The sequence below is a fragment of the Hypanus sabinus genome, chromosome 4 (assembly GCF_030144855.1).
Source record: "Hypanus sabinus isolate sHypSab1 chromosome 4, sHypSab1.hap1, whole genome shotgun sequence".
Classification (NCBI taxonomy): Eukaryota; Metazoa; Chordata; class Chondrichthyes; order Myliobatiformes; family Dasyatidae; genus Hypanus; species Hypanus sabinus.
This window is the reverse complement of record NC_082709.1, coordinates 137,849,187-137,865,453: the sequence shown is the minus strand read 5'-3', so window position 1 is coordinate 137,865,453 and position 16,267 is coordinate 137,849,187. Positions and strand designations below refer to the sequence as shown.

Genomic DNA, 16,267 nt, shown 5'->3' with positions numbered 1-16,267 from the left:
TGACATCTTCATAGCCTTAATGAGTGAAGAACTCTTTCTGAGATTGTCATTGATCACATCAGTTCAATAGAATGAACCAAATTGAATGAGCAGGCTTCCACTTCTAGAAGGCTAGAAGTGGAAAACGTTGCACCATTATTTATGAAGGGCTGTAAAGACAGGCTGGTGAGTCTGCCATACTAGTAACCTACCCTGTGGTGGGAAAGTTACTGCAGGGGATTCTAAGGGACGGGATCTATAACATTTGGGTAATCAAGATCAGATTAGGGATAGTCAGCATGGCTTTGTATGCGGGAAATCATATCTGACTAATCTCTTGTGTTTTTCAAAGAAGTAACCAAGAGGATAGGTAAGGATAAGTCAGGGGAATTTAACAAGACTTTTGACAAGGTCCACATTGCAGGCAAATCAAGAAGTTTATGTGCATGGGATCCAAGAAATGGTAGCTAAGTGGCTTCATAATTGACTTAAGAATAAGAAGCAAAGAGTGATGGTTGACATTTGTTTCTTAAACTAGAGGCTTGTGACTAGTGGTGTGCCATAGTGGTCAGAGCTGGGACATTTGTTGTTCATAATTTCTATAAATAATTTGGGGGTCAATGTAGAAGCGATGATGGATAAATCTGCAGTTAACATTAAACTAGGTCATATCAAAGACAATGAGAAAGGTAATCAAAAATTAGGGGGGGGGATCTTGATGAAATAGGTAAGTGAATCAAGAACTGGTTTTCAATTCAGTTAAGTATAAAGTGTTGTATTTCGGGAAGTCAAACCAAGGTCTGGCTTCCACTGTGATGGATATTCACTTCCTCACACAAGAAATAACAATTTTTGCAAAGCTCATTTTCTAAACACAACAGTTGCCACTTGTAAGAACAAGCAGATGCAAGTAAACTTCCAACTACTGTATATAACTTGTCTAGCTTTTGCTCACAAAAAGGGTGTCAATCTTCTGCTGTTCTTTTTTTGTAAAATTTATTTTTTTATTGAAGTTAATCATCAAACAAACATTTCCATGAAATGTATTTCAGATATTGTACATGCATATCACATAGTCATATATGCCACAAATCTCCACATAATATTTATCTGAGGTATACACTTACAGAAAAGAGAGGAAAGAAAAAACAAGCAAAAGGAAAAAACTATGTACAAGCAGGGAGTGATTTTCTTTTACAACATATTCATTGATTTGTGAGAATAGGATCAGGTTTATGAGGTGTTATGTAGTTAAACCCTTTTTCCCAGTATGAATCAAATTGTTCCAGCTTATGATTAACAGATGCCGTTATCGTCTCCATTTTGTGAATGTCCATTGTAATTTCCATCCATGCATTTAAAGTTGGGCTCTCCTGTAATAACCATTTCCTTGTAAGAGTCTTTTTATCAGCCACCAACAGTATATTTATTAAATATTTATCTCTTTTCAACCATTCTTGAGGTATATACCCAAAATATATGGTCTTACTTTCGAAGTCTTAAAATGTAAAAGAAAAGCAGTAAGCACCTTGAAGTTTATTTATTTATTTATTTGGAGATATAGTGCAGAACAGACTCTTCTGGCCCAATGAGCTGTGCTGACCTTTAACCCACTGATTTAAGCCTAACCTAATCACAAAACAATTTACAATGACCAATTAACCTACTAACTGGTATGTCTTTGCACTGCAGAAAAAAAAACACCCAGAAGAAACCCAAGTGCATACAGAAAGAACACACAAACTGTGGATGCTGGATTTGAGCTGTTAACTTATTATATATTATAGGAAAGATGTCAACAAAATAGAGAGAGTACAGAGGAGATTTACTAGAAAGTTACCTGGGTTTCAGCAACTAGGTTACAGAGAAAGGTTGAACAAGTTAGGTCTTTATTCTTTGGAGCATAGAAGGTTAAGGGGGAACTTGATAGAGGTATTTAAAATTATGAGGGGGATAGATACAGTTGATGTGGATAGGCTTTTTCCATTGAGAGTAGGGGAGACTCAAACAAGATGACATGAGTTGCGAGTTAAGGGGCAAAAGTTTAGGGGTAACACGAGGGGGAACTTCTTTACTCAGAGAGTGGTAGCTGTGTGGAATGAGTATCCAGTAGAAGTGGTAGAGGCAGGTTCGGTATTGTCATTTAAGATAAAATTGGATAGGTACGTGGACAGGAAAGGAATGGAGGGTTATGGGCTGAGAGCAGGTCAGTGGGACTAGGTGAGAGTAAGCATTCGGCACGGACTATAAGGACTGAGATGGCTTGTTTCTGTGCTGTAATTGTTAAATGGTTCTGTGGTTATATAACTCAGACAACCAGAGCTGTAAAACCACCATAGTAACTCCTACCAAAATCATTCAGCATATCAATAACTGATGTGTTTGTAGCTGGGAGTTCTATGTGTTTGAGGAAGTTACCTTTACAGCATTAATTGTAGGGTAGCTGGGAATTATGTCTCTAGGATGCTTTTACACCTTTTGTGTAAAAAGGTTATCTGAAGACATATCATATGTGTGTGAAGTCACCCAAGTGGCAAAGAAAAATGATATAAATGTACAGAGCAGTTCAGGCTTATTAGGAATGGTTAAAGAAAACCAAGAAAATTGAAAGAAATATGGGATGAACTAGAGACAATTCCTTTGGCTTTGATTTCTGCAATGGACAATTGGTTCGTTTGCATCTTTGGTATGTCTCTTTAGCTCAGAGGAATTGTACCTGTGTTTTGGAAATCCTTTGTGTTTTAGAAATGGCTTGTAACTTGGAAATGCTTTATAAGATGGAAATCCTCTGTGAACTTTATATGTGTTTTAACAATGTTGCTTGAATTTAAATGTGCATCACTGAAACTAAATGAACTGTTTTTTAAACTACTTTGTTTATTGGAAGTATACTCTCCTTGGTAGGGAGAGGGCATTGGTAGCTAAACTCTCCATGGAAAATAAACAGGGAAGTGAAGATAGTTACAGTATAATCTCCCTTTAGTGACAGGAGTCATGGCTATTTATATCCAAAAAGGCTTAAGGTTTTCATTTGAGTTTAGAATTTAGCAGTCAGCAAACCCAGTACCATTGCTGCTGGCACCCAATGTGGTCACATTATAACAAAAGTTTTATTCTGGAAAGAATTATTATTTAGCTGTAGTCCAACTGAGAGAGCTCTCGACCTGTGCTGGAGCACTCTTCTTAGTGCTGTTGACATGGTCAACATCCTGGTTTCCAGCAGTTGCGCAGGCAAATGCTAGTCGATAATTATGAATGTGTTAATAATATATCAGAAGTACCCAACTGCTCATCAAATAGAACATGATGAATATTTTATTCTTCAAGTCAAAGACTGGAATGATGAAGGACCAAATATAGAGTAGGATGCAGATTAGACACACCAAACCCCTCGATATGACTTGCTGGACTCAGATCATCATAATTTCTACCAGATCCCAACGATGTAGCAATAGTCTGTGCCTGGTGACAACAGATTGTCCCCTTTATAGATAGAAACCAAGCACCTGGGTGGGAACCACATGCTTAAGTGATAGAAATTGTAACCCATATCTTAATCCTGATGTATCGTTGTATCATTTCTTAATGCATGCATTACTAAGTGACAATAAACGAGGACTGAGTGTCCTCACAATCTAATCTAATCTAGTCTAATGGGATTTTTGTATTCATTCCAGGCACACATGAGGTAGTGCCCACACCAGTGAACCCTAGAAGTACTAATGAAACCTGGAGAATAGATGCTTGGAAACATGCAGTTGAATTATTAAAATGACTGACTATAGCCAGCTGAAGAAAAATACAGGGATAGGGAGCCACTACAGCTATCCCAGTACAAAGTTCCCACCAAGTTTCAAGCTTTTGGACCTTTAACATTCAGAGTTCGCAGGCAGCATTTGCACGCCTCCAGTTGGTGATGATGGAACTCTGAAGTTATTTTAAAAATTTTACTCCTTTATCTTAGTGAAAACCACCTCACCATGTGAGCAATAGCCCTTAATCAACAGCCGATACATGAGCAATTTCAGCTTGCTGAAGAGATTCTGCATACCCACATCCTGGCAGCAGGATTACCACTCATTCCCACACAAACACAATGAGGTGTTGGCATAGGATCCTTTCTTTTTCCCTCTAAAGGGAATGTAGGGCCAGTAACAAAGTCATCGAAGTCATCTTACTGCTACAAGCAAAAGTTGTCACTTGCTTTAAAAAGGCAACAATTATACCAGTGCCAAAGAATAATAATGCTGACTGCCTTAATGACTATTGCCCGGTAGCACTCACATCGACAGTGATGAAATGCTTTGAGAGATTGGTTATGACTAGACTGAACTCCTGCCTCAGCAAGGACCTGGACCCATTGCAATTTGCCTATCACCACAATAGGTCAATGGCAGACACAATCTCCACGGCTCTTCACATGGCTTTAGACAACCTACACAACACAAATACCTACATCAAGATGCTGTTCATTGACTACACCTTAGCATTTAATACCATCATTCCCACAATCCTAATTGTGAAGATGCAGAACCTGGGCCTCTGTACGTCCCTCTGTAATTTGATCCTCGACTTCCTAAGCAGAAGACCACAGTCTGTGCAGATTGGTGATAACATATCCTCTTCGCTGACGATCAACGCTGGTGCATCTCAGGGGTGTGTGCTTAGCCCACTGCTCTACTCTCTGTATGCACATGACTGTGTGGTTAGGCATAGCTCAAGCACCATCTACAAATTTGTTGATGATACAACCACTGTTGGTAGCATCTCAGGTGGTGATGAGAGGGCGTACAGGAGTGAGATATGCCAACTAGTGGAATGGTGCCACAGCAACAACCTGGCACTCAACATCAGTAAGACAAAAAAGCTGATTGTGGACTTCAGGAAGGATAAGATGAAGGAACACATACCAATCCTCATAGAGGGATCAGAAGTGGAGAGAGTGAGCAGCTTCAAGTTCCTGGGTGTCAAGATCTCTGAGGATCTAACCTGATCCCAACATATTGATGTAGCCATAAAGAAGGCAAGACAGCGGCTATACTTTATTAGGAATTTGAAGCAATTTGGCATGCCAACAAATACACTCAAAAGCTTCTATAGTTGTACCATGGAGCGCGTTCTGACAGGCTGCATTACTGTCTGGTATGGAGGGGCTACTGCACAGGACCGAAAGAAGCTGCAGAAGTTTGTAAATCTAGTCAGTCCTATCTTGGGCACTAGCCTACAAAGTACCCAGGACATCTTTAGGAAGCGGTGTCTCAGAAAGACAGCATCCATTATTAAAGACCTCTAGCACCTTTTCTCACTGTTACAATCAGGTAGGAGATACAGAAGCCTGAAGACACACACTAAGTGATTCAGGAACAGCTTCCTGCCGTCTGATTCTTAAATGGACTTTGAAACTTTGGACACTAACTCATTTTTTTAATATACAGTATTTCTGTTTATGCACATTTTTAATAATCTATTCAATATATGTAATTGATTTACTTGTTTATTTATTATGTTTTATTTTATTTATTATTATTTTTTCTCTCTGTATATTATTCCTCGGGTTGATTACTTTTACAGCGTTCTCCTACACCAGCCCTCAGCAGTGAAGGCATAATCAACAAGCCATGTGTTCCCTGGAGACCACCTGCATTTGGAAGAGATATTCACCCAGAACCTAGAGTGCTAGACACCAGGTATAGGCCACAACCTTTAGCTTCTGCTTCAGCCCTTTCTTCGCGGAAGGAATTCTTAGACCAAGATACGCATTCTGGGACAGAGGGAACATTCAAAGACTCCCATCGGCGTCATGCAGAAGAATTTGAAACTGAGCCCCTATACCCACCTCATCCTTCACCCTCTAAATATACAAAGAGAAAGGATCCACCTGAGATGTCACTCCCTTGCTGCGGATCAGGGAAAACAACATGTAAAGAAGGGATCCTTATGAAACCCACTTTATCAGAAACCTTATAAATATATTCCTGTGATAAATGATCTTTTTACGGTATATACAGTCGGCCTTCCTTATCCGCGAATTCCGCATGCACAAATTCAACCAACCGCGAATCGCGAAAACCCGGAAGTGCTCTTCCAGCACTTGTTGTTCAAGCATGTGCAGACTTTTTTCTTGTCAATATTCCCCAAACAATGCAGTACAACAACCAGTTTACATAGCATTTACATTGTATTTGGTATTATAAGTAATCTAGAGATGATTTGAAGTATACGGGAGGATGTGCGTGGGTTATCGTGGATCGGGATCGAAAAAAATCGGAAGTTCTCTTACGAAGTAAGTCGGAACAGGTACTTCAGGTATTACTTAGCATCATTAGTCAAATGTTTGTCTTAATATATAGTATATATTTCACCTTTCTATGCATATAAAACACTTAAGAACGTATGTTTCAGCGCCGGGCTCGGGAATGGAAGTTTTCAGGACTCGGGACAGACTGCTCCCGAGTGCGCTCTCCACTGTGGTGGGTTGATGTGGAGGATCAAAAGCCCAAAACCCCAAAACCCAATAACTAAACCACTGTGTTGCTTAGTAATAATTGTAGCTTGCATCGGGGCAGAACCTTACTCACTTTATCCTTTAAAATTGTTCTGATTGTTGACCGACGTAGCCTAACGCTTTTCTAATGACCGATGGTGTTTCACCTCTTTCCGATCGCTTTATTATTTCTACTTTATTTTCAATCATGTCCGTGAATATTTTTGCGAACAGAAACACTGCAGATTCAGATCTCTGCCACCGGGTCCTAATATCCACCACACTGAGACAGGTTGAATAAGGGACTTGAGCATCCACGAATTTTTGTATCCATGAGGGGTCCCAAAACCAATCACCTACGGATCAGGAGGGCCGATTGTATGTGGTTAGTTTCCAAGATGACTTGTAGCGAGACCTCAACCATCACAGCACTGCTAAAGTCCACATTTCCATATTTTGACACCTTCATCTGCATACATGCGGACTGAGAGCCTTCCTTCAGTGAGAAGTGCTTTCAAGCCATATGTGAACAAACGGGCATGTCAGTGGAGTCCAACTCTGCAATCCAGCCACTTTTCAGCGGTATGGTGAAGCGAAGGAATCAAAATTTAAAGTTCAAAGCAAATTAGCAAAGTACATATATGATACCATATACAACCCTGAGATTCATTTTCTAATGGGCATATTCAGTAAATCCATAATGGAGTAAACCCATATTAGAATCAATGAAAGACCACAACAACTGGGTGTTCAACCAATATGGAACAGACAACAAACTGTGCAAATACAAAATGAAAGATATAACAATAATGAATAGATAAGTAACAAGTATCAAGAACACGAGATGAAGAGTCCTTGGAAGTGACTCCAAAGGATGTGGGAACATTTCAGTAATGGAGCAGGTGAAGTTGAGTGAAGTTGTCCCCTTTGGTTCAAGAGCCTGATGGTTGAAGGGTAATAACTGTTCCTGAACCTGGTAGTGTGAGTCCTGTACCTTCTTCCTAATGATAGCAGTGAGAAGAGAGCACGAAATGGGTGGTTGGGGTCCCTGATGATGGATGCTGCATTCCTGCAACAACACCATGTGAATGTGCTCAATTGTGTGGAGGGCCATATCCACTAGTTTTGGTAGGATTTTTTTGTTCAAGGACATTGGTGTTTCTATATCAAACTGTGATGAAACAAGTCAATATACTCTCCACCATACATCTATAGAGATTTATCAAAACTTTAGATGTCTTAGCAAATTTTTGCAAACTTCTAAAAAAGTAGAGGCGCTACCATGCTTTCTTCATGCTTGCACTTATGTACTGAGCCCAAGGCAGGATTTCTGAAATGGTAACATTGAGGAATTTGAAGTTGATGATCGTCTCCACCTCTGATGAGAACTGGCTCATGGACTTCTGTTTTCAATAATCAGCTTCTTGATCTTGACATTGAGTAAGAAGCTGCTGTTGTGGCTTCACTCAGACAGATTTTCATTCTTCCTCATGCTGAATTGTTACCACCTTTGATCCAGCCTACAACAGTGCTGCTGTCAGCAAACATGAATATGGCATCGGAGCCTCACCTAGCCGCACAGTTGTGAGTGTAAAGAAAGTAGAACAGGGTGCTAAGCATACATTGCTGAGCTGCATCCTGATGTATGCATCTTCGCTGTCCAGACTCTCAGATGAGCTCAACACTTTTATGCATGCTTTGAAAGGGAGAATAAAAGCACAGTTGAGTATACCAGCAGCATCTGATGACCCTGTGATTTTGGTCTCGGGGATCAAACATCAGAACATCTTTCCGGAGCGTGAAACCTCTCATGGCAAATCGGCCCCAGATGTATACCTGACAGGGCTCTGAAAACCTGTGCCAAACAGCTTTCATTCTTTCATTGCTACAGTTGGAAGTTCTCACCTGCTTCAAAAGGGTGTCAATCATACCAGTCCCAAGAAGAGAAGGGTGAGCTGTTTTAACAACAATTGTCAAGTAGCACTCAAATTTACTGTGATGAACTGATGAACAAGAGGTTGGTTATGGCTAAAATCAATTCCTGCCTAACCAAGGACCTGAACCCACTGCAATTTGCCTGTCATGACAATGAGTCTACAGTGGATGTGAACCTATTGGCTCTTCACACAGCCTTGGATCATCTGAAAAATACTAATACTTACGTCAGGTTGCTGTATATTGACTACCACTCAAAGTTTAATGCAATCATTCCTACAGCTCTGATCAAAAAGCTCCAAAATCTGGGCCTCTGTGCCTACATCTGCAACTGGATCTTTGCCTTCCTCACCAGAAGACCACAGTCTGTGCAGATCGGGAATAACATCTCCACCTTACTGATAATCAACACAGGCACACTGCAAGGACGTGTCATTATCCCACTGTTCTGCTCTCTCTATACCCATCACTGTGTGGTTAGGCATAGCTCAAATGTCAAATACAAATCTGCAGATGACACAACTATTGCTGGCAGAATTTCAGATGGTGACGAGAAGGCATACAGGAGTGAGGCAGATCACCTGGTTGAGTGGTGTCACAGCAAAAACCTTGCACTCAACATCAGTAAGACCAAAGATTTGATTGCAGACTTCAGAAAGGTTGAGATGAGAAAATATACACCAGTCCTCATAGAGGGATCAGCAGTGGAAAGGGTGAGCAATTACAAGTCCCTGGATGACAACATCTCTTGTGATCTATCCTGGGCCCAACATATCGACATATCAATGCAGTTACAAAGGCAGCCTGACAGCTGCTATATTTCATTCTGAGCTTGAGGAGATTTGCTATGTCACCAAAGACACTCACAAATTTCTACAGATGTAGTGTGGTGAGCTTTCTAACTGACTGCATCACTGTCTAGTATGGGGTGGGGAGAGCACGGCACAGGACCAAAATAAGCAGCAGAAAGTTATAAACACTGTCTGCTCTATCATGGGCCTACCCAGCATCCAGAACGCATTCAAGGAGCAATGCCACAAAAGGCTGGCATCCATTATTAAGGGCCTCCATCACCCAGGGCATGCCCTCTTCTCATTGCTACCATGAGGAAGGAGGTGCAGAAGCCTGAAGGAACACACTCAATGATCCAGGCACAGCTTCATCCCCTCTGCTATCAGATTTCTGAATAGACATTGAACCCATGAACTGGAAGTTCGAGAAGTTGATGTTCATGCCTTCAGGTTTGAGGCTACCCAGACGGAATACAAGGTGTTGTTCCTCCAACCTGAGTGTGGCCTCATCACAACAGTAGAGGGGGTCATGGATTCCTGCAACCTGAGTGCGACCTTGTGTTTCTCTCTCCCATTTCCCCACCTTTTAAATCCACTCATCTGTTTCTCTCCAGTCCTGCCAAAGGGTCTCTGCCCAAAACATCGACTGTACTTCCTTTCCATAGATGCTGTCTGACCTGCTGAGTTCCTCCAGCACTTTGTGTGTGTTGCTTGGATTTCCAGCATCTGCAGATTTTCTCTTGTTTGTGAAAGATTGCTCTAGAAAGATTTGATATTCATCAACAATGGCTAGACGAAAATCAGTTAAATCAACGAGTATTTCTCTATACACTACAAGAGTAACCGAACTAACACATTCAGATGAGCAAGGCACTTCCTTTCACTTGTTTTCCTTTCAGATTCATATTCAGCCCCCGACTAGCTCAACGCTGATATACCTTTTCAGCTGTTGCAAACTCAGCTTCCAGAGCAGTAAATACAGTTTCCGGATGGATTGGCACTATGTTAAATTGGGTTACAGATTTGTTGTTGCAGTTTTCCAATGAGCAATACCCCTAGCCATTCAATCTATTGTTCTTATAGTGCTCTTTTTGTTGAGACATTGAAGTCTGCAAGTACGGAAGTTTGGTGATTTCTGCATTGGATATAATAACCTCACATCCAAGGCTCTGGTAACTCCCTTACCTGACCTGAACTACCATGGGTTACTCTTGTATGACTATGTTTGCTTTGCTATCCCCTGCCTAGTACTTTCCTCTTTACCTATTCCTTTGCTTTGTCCTCAACCCTGAAAGAGTGAAGAGCAGGGACTGTCCTGATCATGTTATCTTTGCTCCTTTCCTTTTCCTAGTCCTGATCACTACAGGTATATATTCATGTTTAACACCTCAGCTTGAGAGGGTCTGGCTGCATCTGTTGTGAATAGTTGGTCTAATAACCCAATCCAACAGAAAGATGAGATGACAAACATTATTTTTGTATTTGCCAATTTGAATGTTGCATGTTTACTTTCCAACTTATATTTTGTATATACAGTAGAAGGTTCTTAAAATGTTATATAGTGTAACTTAAAAACATGTTGTTCATTGCTAATGATAGCATTAAACTATTATGGTTTACTGCTTTTATTTTTATATCAAAACCATCAATCTTACTATACTTTATGTGTTTTACAATGGTGGAAGACTTACCTGAAGAAAGACAGAAACCCTTGAGGAATGCTATACACCTGATAATTTTCAACCTATTCTGTTGTAATTTCTTCAGAAACAGAGATGTAATCCTAGGGTCTCCAAGATTTATGTTGTTATAGTGTTGAACTATTTGAACGTGTTTTACTTACTACTTGAGTATAAGCATATATTGCATATGTGTACTCCTACAATGCAACAAACAGGACCACTAAGCCTACCAATACTGCTATTTGTGCTATATTTAATGTTACAGGAACAATTTGTATATTGAATTGATAAAATCCAATGGATTGACACAACAGATTGAATAGCCTTGCTCAGTTAATGATTTGGAGAACACAAAATTTGGGAAGATATGCTAATTCTTCTTGGTTGGGTCCAATCCTTAACAAATTAAAGGGAGGGGGAATGAGAACAATTATGTCCAGAGTCCAGAATCACTAAATGGGACAAAGCTTTTCAACTTGCATGGTTGGTGTCAGAACATTAAGCTACAGCTACCAATGGGTGTTCACTCCCAAGGGAGGGACATAACCAATTCCTATGTTCTGACCTTTTTTTCTGGGAGCCTAGGATTAAAGGTATGGACAGAATCATCAAAAGAAGAACTGTACTCTTCCTTACTTCTGTACATGTTTTACCTATTATGCAACTTAATATATTGTGAGATTATGTAACTGATGGATATAAGTTTCTGTAACTAAAATGTGAGATTACTAATCCTGAGGCAAAAGAAGACATTAATACATTATCAGTAATGATAACAAGAATCAATTTCAGAAAACCTGAGTAAAGTCGTGCACCACTTTGAAAACAACGCAGACACTCCTGTGAAGGAGATGAACTACATTCTGCTAATTGACAGACATTGCCTGCTGGCCTGATTGTGATTCAAACTTGCATAAAGGAAATAGCAAGAACTATTCATGGGGAAGAAGACTTATAAAATGGACATGACATTGATGTATCATTGTTGCATGTTCATGGAAACTTATAGTGGTGACATTCATTTGAGGTTTGGGAAACGTTTACAGCTGAGATTAAGGAAGTGAATACGCTAACAAGAAAGTTACACAGAAACCCCTACTTTGGGAATTAATTAATGAGTTCTTGGAGCCGTGGATCAAGGAGAGTCTTTCTAGTACTGGCAATCTACTGGACAGCTGGAGGACTGACAGTCTGTTCCCAAAATTAGTATTGGAGGGAATCTTGATCTCAAAACTGAGATCATAGGAAAGAGCTGCATTGGAAACCTTCACTGAGCAACAGCGTGGTATGATGGGTCTTCTCTTGCTGGGAGAGGTTGTCATGTGTATTGCAAAGCTCACTTTCTAAACAGCTGCCATGTGCAAGATGTTCTGTCCGTGGAAAGTAAGATGTAGCTCACTACCTGGTTTATTGCTGCTCAAGTGTGCAGCATAAGACAAGGGTTTATTTAATTTGACTTGTTTCAAAACAGACAAACTGACTAAGTTGTTTAGTTCAAGGAAGCCTGCTGACCAGGAGAGTAATGTCATTTTGCATATCAATAACTGATGTGTTTATGGCTGAAAGTTTATGGGAAGTTAGCATTATACAATTAATGTTTCCAAAATGTTTTAGACCTTTTTGAGTAAAAAGGCTACCTGTGGAATTATCATATGCATGTGAAGTCACCCAAAAGGTAAAAAGGTAGAGAGCTTTCTCGGCTTAGTGGGAGTGACTAAAGAACATCAAGAATAATGAAATAAATACAGGGTGAATTAGAAACCACTCCTCTGGCCTCAGTTTCAGTGACAGACAATTTGCTCATCTGCATCTTTGGTATGTCTTTGTAGTTCATTGGACTTGTACCTCAGTTTTATAAATCCTTTGTCCTTGGTGGTTAAGAAATAGCTTGTAATTTGGAAATGTTTAAGACAGAAATTCGCTGTGAGTTTTAAGTATGATTTTTTTTAGAATGTTGTTTGGATTTAAATTTGTATCACTGATATGAAATTAACTGTGTTTTAAATTATTTTGTTAGCTGAAGGTATCTTCTCCTTGGTAGAGAGTGAGGACCCACCACTGGAATAGAGAGTATTGGCAGCTGAAATCATCATGAAGAATAAACAGGGAAATAAACTAGTCTCTAAAGATTGGATAGATACAGTATAATCTCCCTTTAGTGAAATTACTCATGGCTACTTATAACTGGTAGGGCTTAAGGTCTTCATTTTTGTTTAGAAATTTACAGTCAGTAAAGCCAAATCCATAACGCCACAACCATGGGGAGTGCTGTGGAATACAGAGACTCAGAAGTAACAAGTACGTAGTTCAAAGTAATTTAAAACACAGTTCATTTCATATCAATGATACAAAGTTAAATCCAAAAACACACTTAAAACTCACAGAGAACTTCTATCTTAAAGATTTCCGAGTATACACGGCAGTGAACAAGATGTTTGGCATACTGGATTTCCATCATTTAGGGCACTAAATAGAGTTATATTGCAGATGTTCAAGACATTAGTAAGAACTCATTTAGAGTACTTCAAACAGTTTTGGTTGTCCTGTTCTAGGGAAGACATTATTAAACTAGAAGGGGGGCAGAAGATTTCCAAATGTGCTGAGAGCCTGAATAATAGGGAGAGGATCAGTTGGCGGGGTCTTTATTCTTTGGAACATATGAGATTGAGGGATGACCTCATGGAGGAGTATAAAATGCCTGTACATGAGAGGTACGGATAATGTGAATGGATATAGGTTCCCCCCCACCCCTTGGAAAGGGGAACTAAAAACTGGAAAGCATATATAGATCTAAGATGAGGGGTGAAATATTATAAAAGGACCCGAGCGGCAACGGGCCTGCTTTCATGCTGTATTACTCTATGACCAATAAACTTGAAGTATGTATTTTCTGTGTTGTTGTACCCTTTTGGTACCTGTCACAGTAGGACCATTTCTCAATTCAGTTTAAATTCTGTACCTGTTCATTACAAGCTTGCATGATGTAATCCCTAATACTGAATTTTCAGAAAGAAACTCTTCAAATAACTTCCCGTGAAGACAATGAAATAAAGCATTTCCTATGCTCAGTACTGAATGTGGCCACAAATCTTCTGTAAAAAAATATCTTCTGCCACATTGGTATAATTGGAAAGGCTGGTATTTTTTCACCACCTCTAATCACCAGTGAGAAACTATTGATAGTATCTGAGTGGCTTGTTAAGCTATCTTACAAAGGAGATAAGTGCTATTCATGGTGCTATCGCTGAGAAGTGACACACAGACAAGGCCAGATAATGACATGAGATGACTTCCCAATGGAACAATAGTGAAGCACATTTTCTTCACAAGAACTAACCTGCTTCAAGGTTGCTAAGAAAAAAGACACAGCGGCTTTAACACTACAGATAGTTCAAATTCTCCATCTTTCACTCAGCTCATTGGATTCTTTATCCTGTGATTTAATGGCCATGACATACTTCAGCTATGATTCTACTAACCTGTTCTATGTAGCAAGGAATTTCAAGTATTCCTTTTCTAAACAGGTAGAATAGGAATCAACACTTACCTTGCACAATCAGATGCACTTGATAGGTCTTCGGTTGGTGCTGGGTCTGCACTGAGCATGTGTAAGGACCTTCATCAGTTACATCCACTTGCTGAATCTGAAGGCTATACTCTAAGTGTGCACTGGTCAACAGAGTAACTCGAGGGTCCAAGGACCATTTGTCATTTCCAGCAAAAATAATATTGGATCGGTTCAGCCAGGCAACCTTTGAGATCCTATCATCAACATAGCACCTTTAAAAGAAGAACAAAATCATCAATCAATACTCAAACAAAAGGAATTAAAAGAAACAGGCAAACTGAAGTTAACTAATTAATTCAAATGCTTGGTTCTTAAGAACAATATACAAGATTATGATGTGATTGCAGTACTTCATTGGTACTTCAAAAGGATGGATACATGATGTCTATGTGGAAAATTTAATTGGACAGAATAGCTTCCACTCATTTAGCATACACCATGAAGCATTGCTTCGGCAGTTTGCCAGTCCTTGAACCTTAAGACTGGATTGTTGCCTCAAATCTCCGATAAGACTTACGGTATGATTTTCACACATATGTGAATGTTCACAGACAATTTTGATGCAGGGTTATATTTCATTGTGAGCCAACTAGGAATGATGTTGAACTACACTGAGTACTGATGCATAAAATATAACCCTTCAAAATACAAAGTACATGCGTAAGTTTACTGTATATATGCTCTAAAAATGGTGTTGTGCATTATGCATACAAGTCTCAAAATAACATGCAACTGTTTCCAATTCAGGAGACTCAGCTCCCAAATATTATTTGAACTCATTTCCTTTACTTCCCTTTTGAAAATACTTGTTGATGGTATTACAGATAAATATAATGCCAAAACATAGAAATGTACAAAAATTGCAGCACAGGTATATCATTTAATTTGACTGCTTTTTAAAAAAGTGCTTTAGCATAAACAATCATTTCAAGAATCAACATTAATAATTTCATAAGTTGGATCTGTTTAAATAGTATATTCAATATAGTTTCCTTGTCATTGGTAATTAAAAAACAATAAAGTAGCTGAATCTTATTTTTGGCATTTTGCTTGTAAGACAACAAGACCATAAGACAAAGGAGCAGAATTAGGCCATTTGGCCCATTGGGTCTCCTCCACCATTCCATCATGGCTGATTTATTATCCTTTATAACCCAATTCTCCTCGCTTCTCCCTGTAACCTTCCACGTACTGAATAATCAAGAATCTATCAACGTCTGCTTTAAATATATACAATGACTTGGCCTCCACAGCCATCCATGACAATGAATGGCACAGATTCACCACTGCCTGACTAAAGAATTTTCTCCTCATCTCTCTTCTAAATGGATGCCTCTGATTCTGAGGCTGCGCTCCCTCGTCCTGGACTCACCCACTCTAGAAAACATCTGCTTCACATCAATTCTATATAGGCTTTTCAATGTTCGATAGATTTCAATGGGATCCACCTTAATTTGTTAAAACTTCAGTGAAGACAGGCCCAGAGCCATCAAATGGCCATCATGCATCAAAACTTTCATTCCCTGAATCATTCTCATGAACCTTCTCTAGATCCTCTCCAATGACAGCACATCTCCCTCTAAATGCAGCCAAAAACTGCTCACAAGACTTAGTGCAATCTGACAAATGCCTTATAAAACCTCAGCATTACATCCTTGTTCTTATATTCCAATCCTTTCAAAATGAATGCCAACATTGCATTTGCCTTCCTTACAACCAACTCAACCTGCAGGTTAACCTTTACGGAATCCTGCACAAGGATTCATATATTTTATATCAGTCTTCACTGTGGAAGACACTAGCAGTACACCAGAAATTCAAGAGCATC

General features: G+C 39.5%; 1 protein-coding gene across 1 annotated transcript in view; it reads right to left on the bottom strand.

Annotated features, from left to right (window-relative positions):
* Positions 1-16,267, bottom strand: part of LOC132392164 (limbic system-associated membrane protein-like) — a 558,511-nt gene that overhangs the window by 122,786 nt on the left and 419,458 nt on the right. Inside the window, exon 2 of the mRNA XM_059966013.1 lies at positions 14,419-14,651. Within this exon, the coding sequence (XP_059821996.1) occupies positions 14,419-14,651 (233 nt within the window). The remainder of the gene's footprint in view (positions 1-14,418; positions 14,652-16,267) is intronic.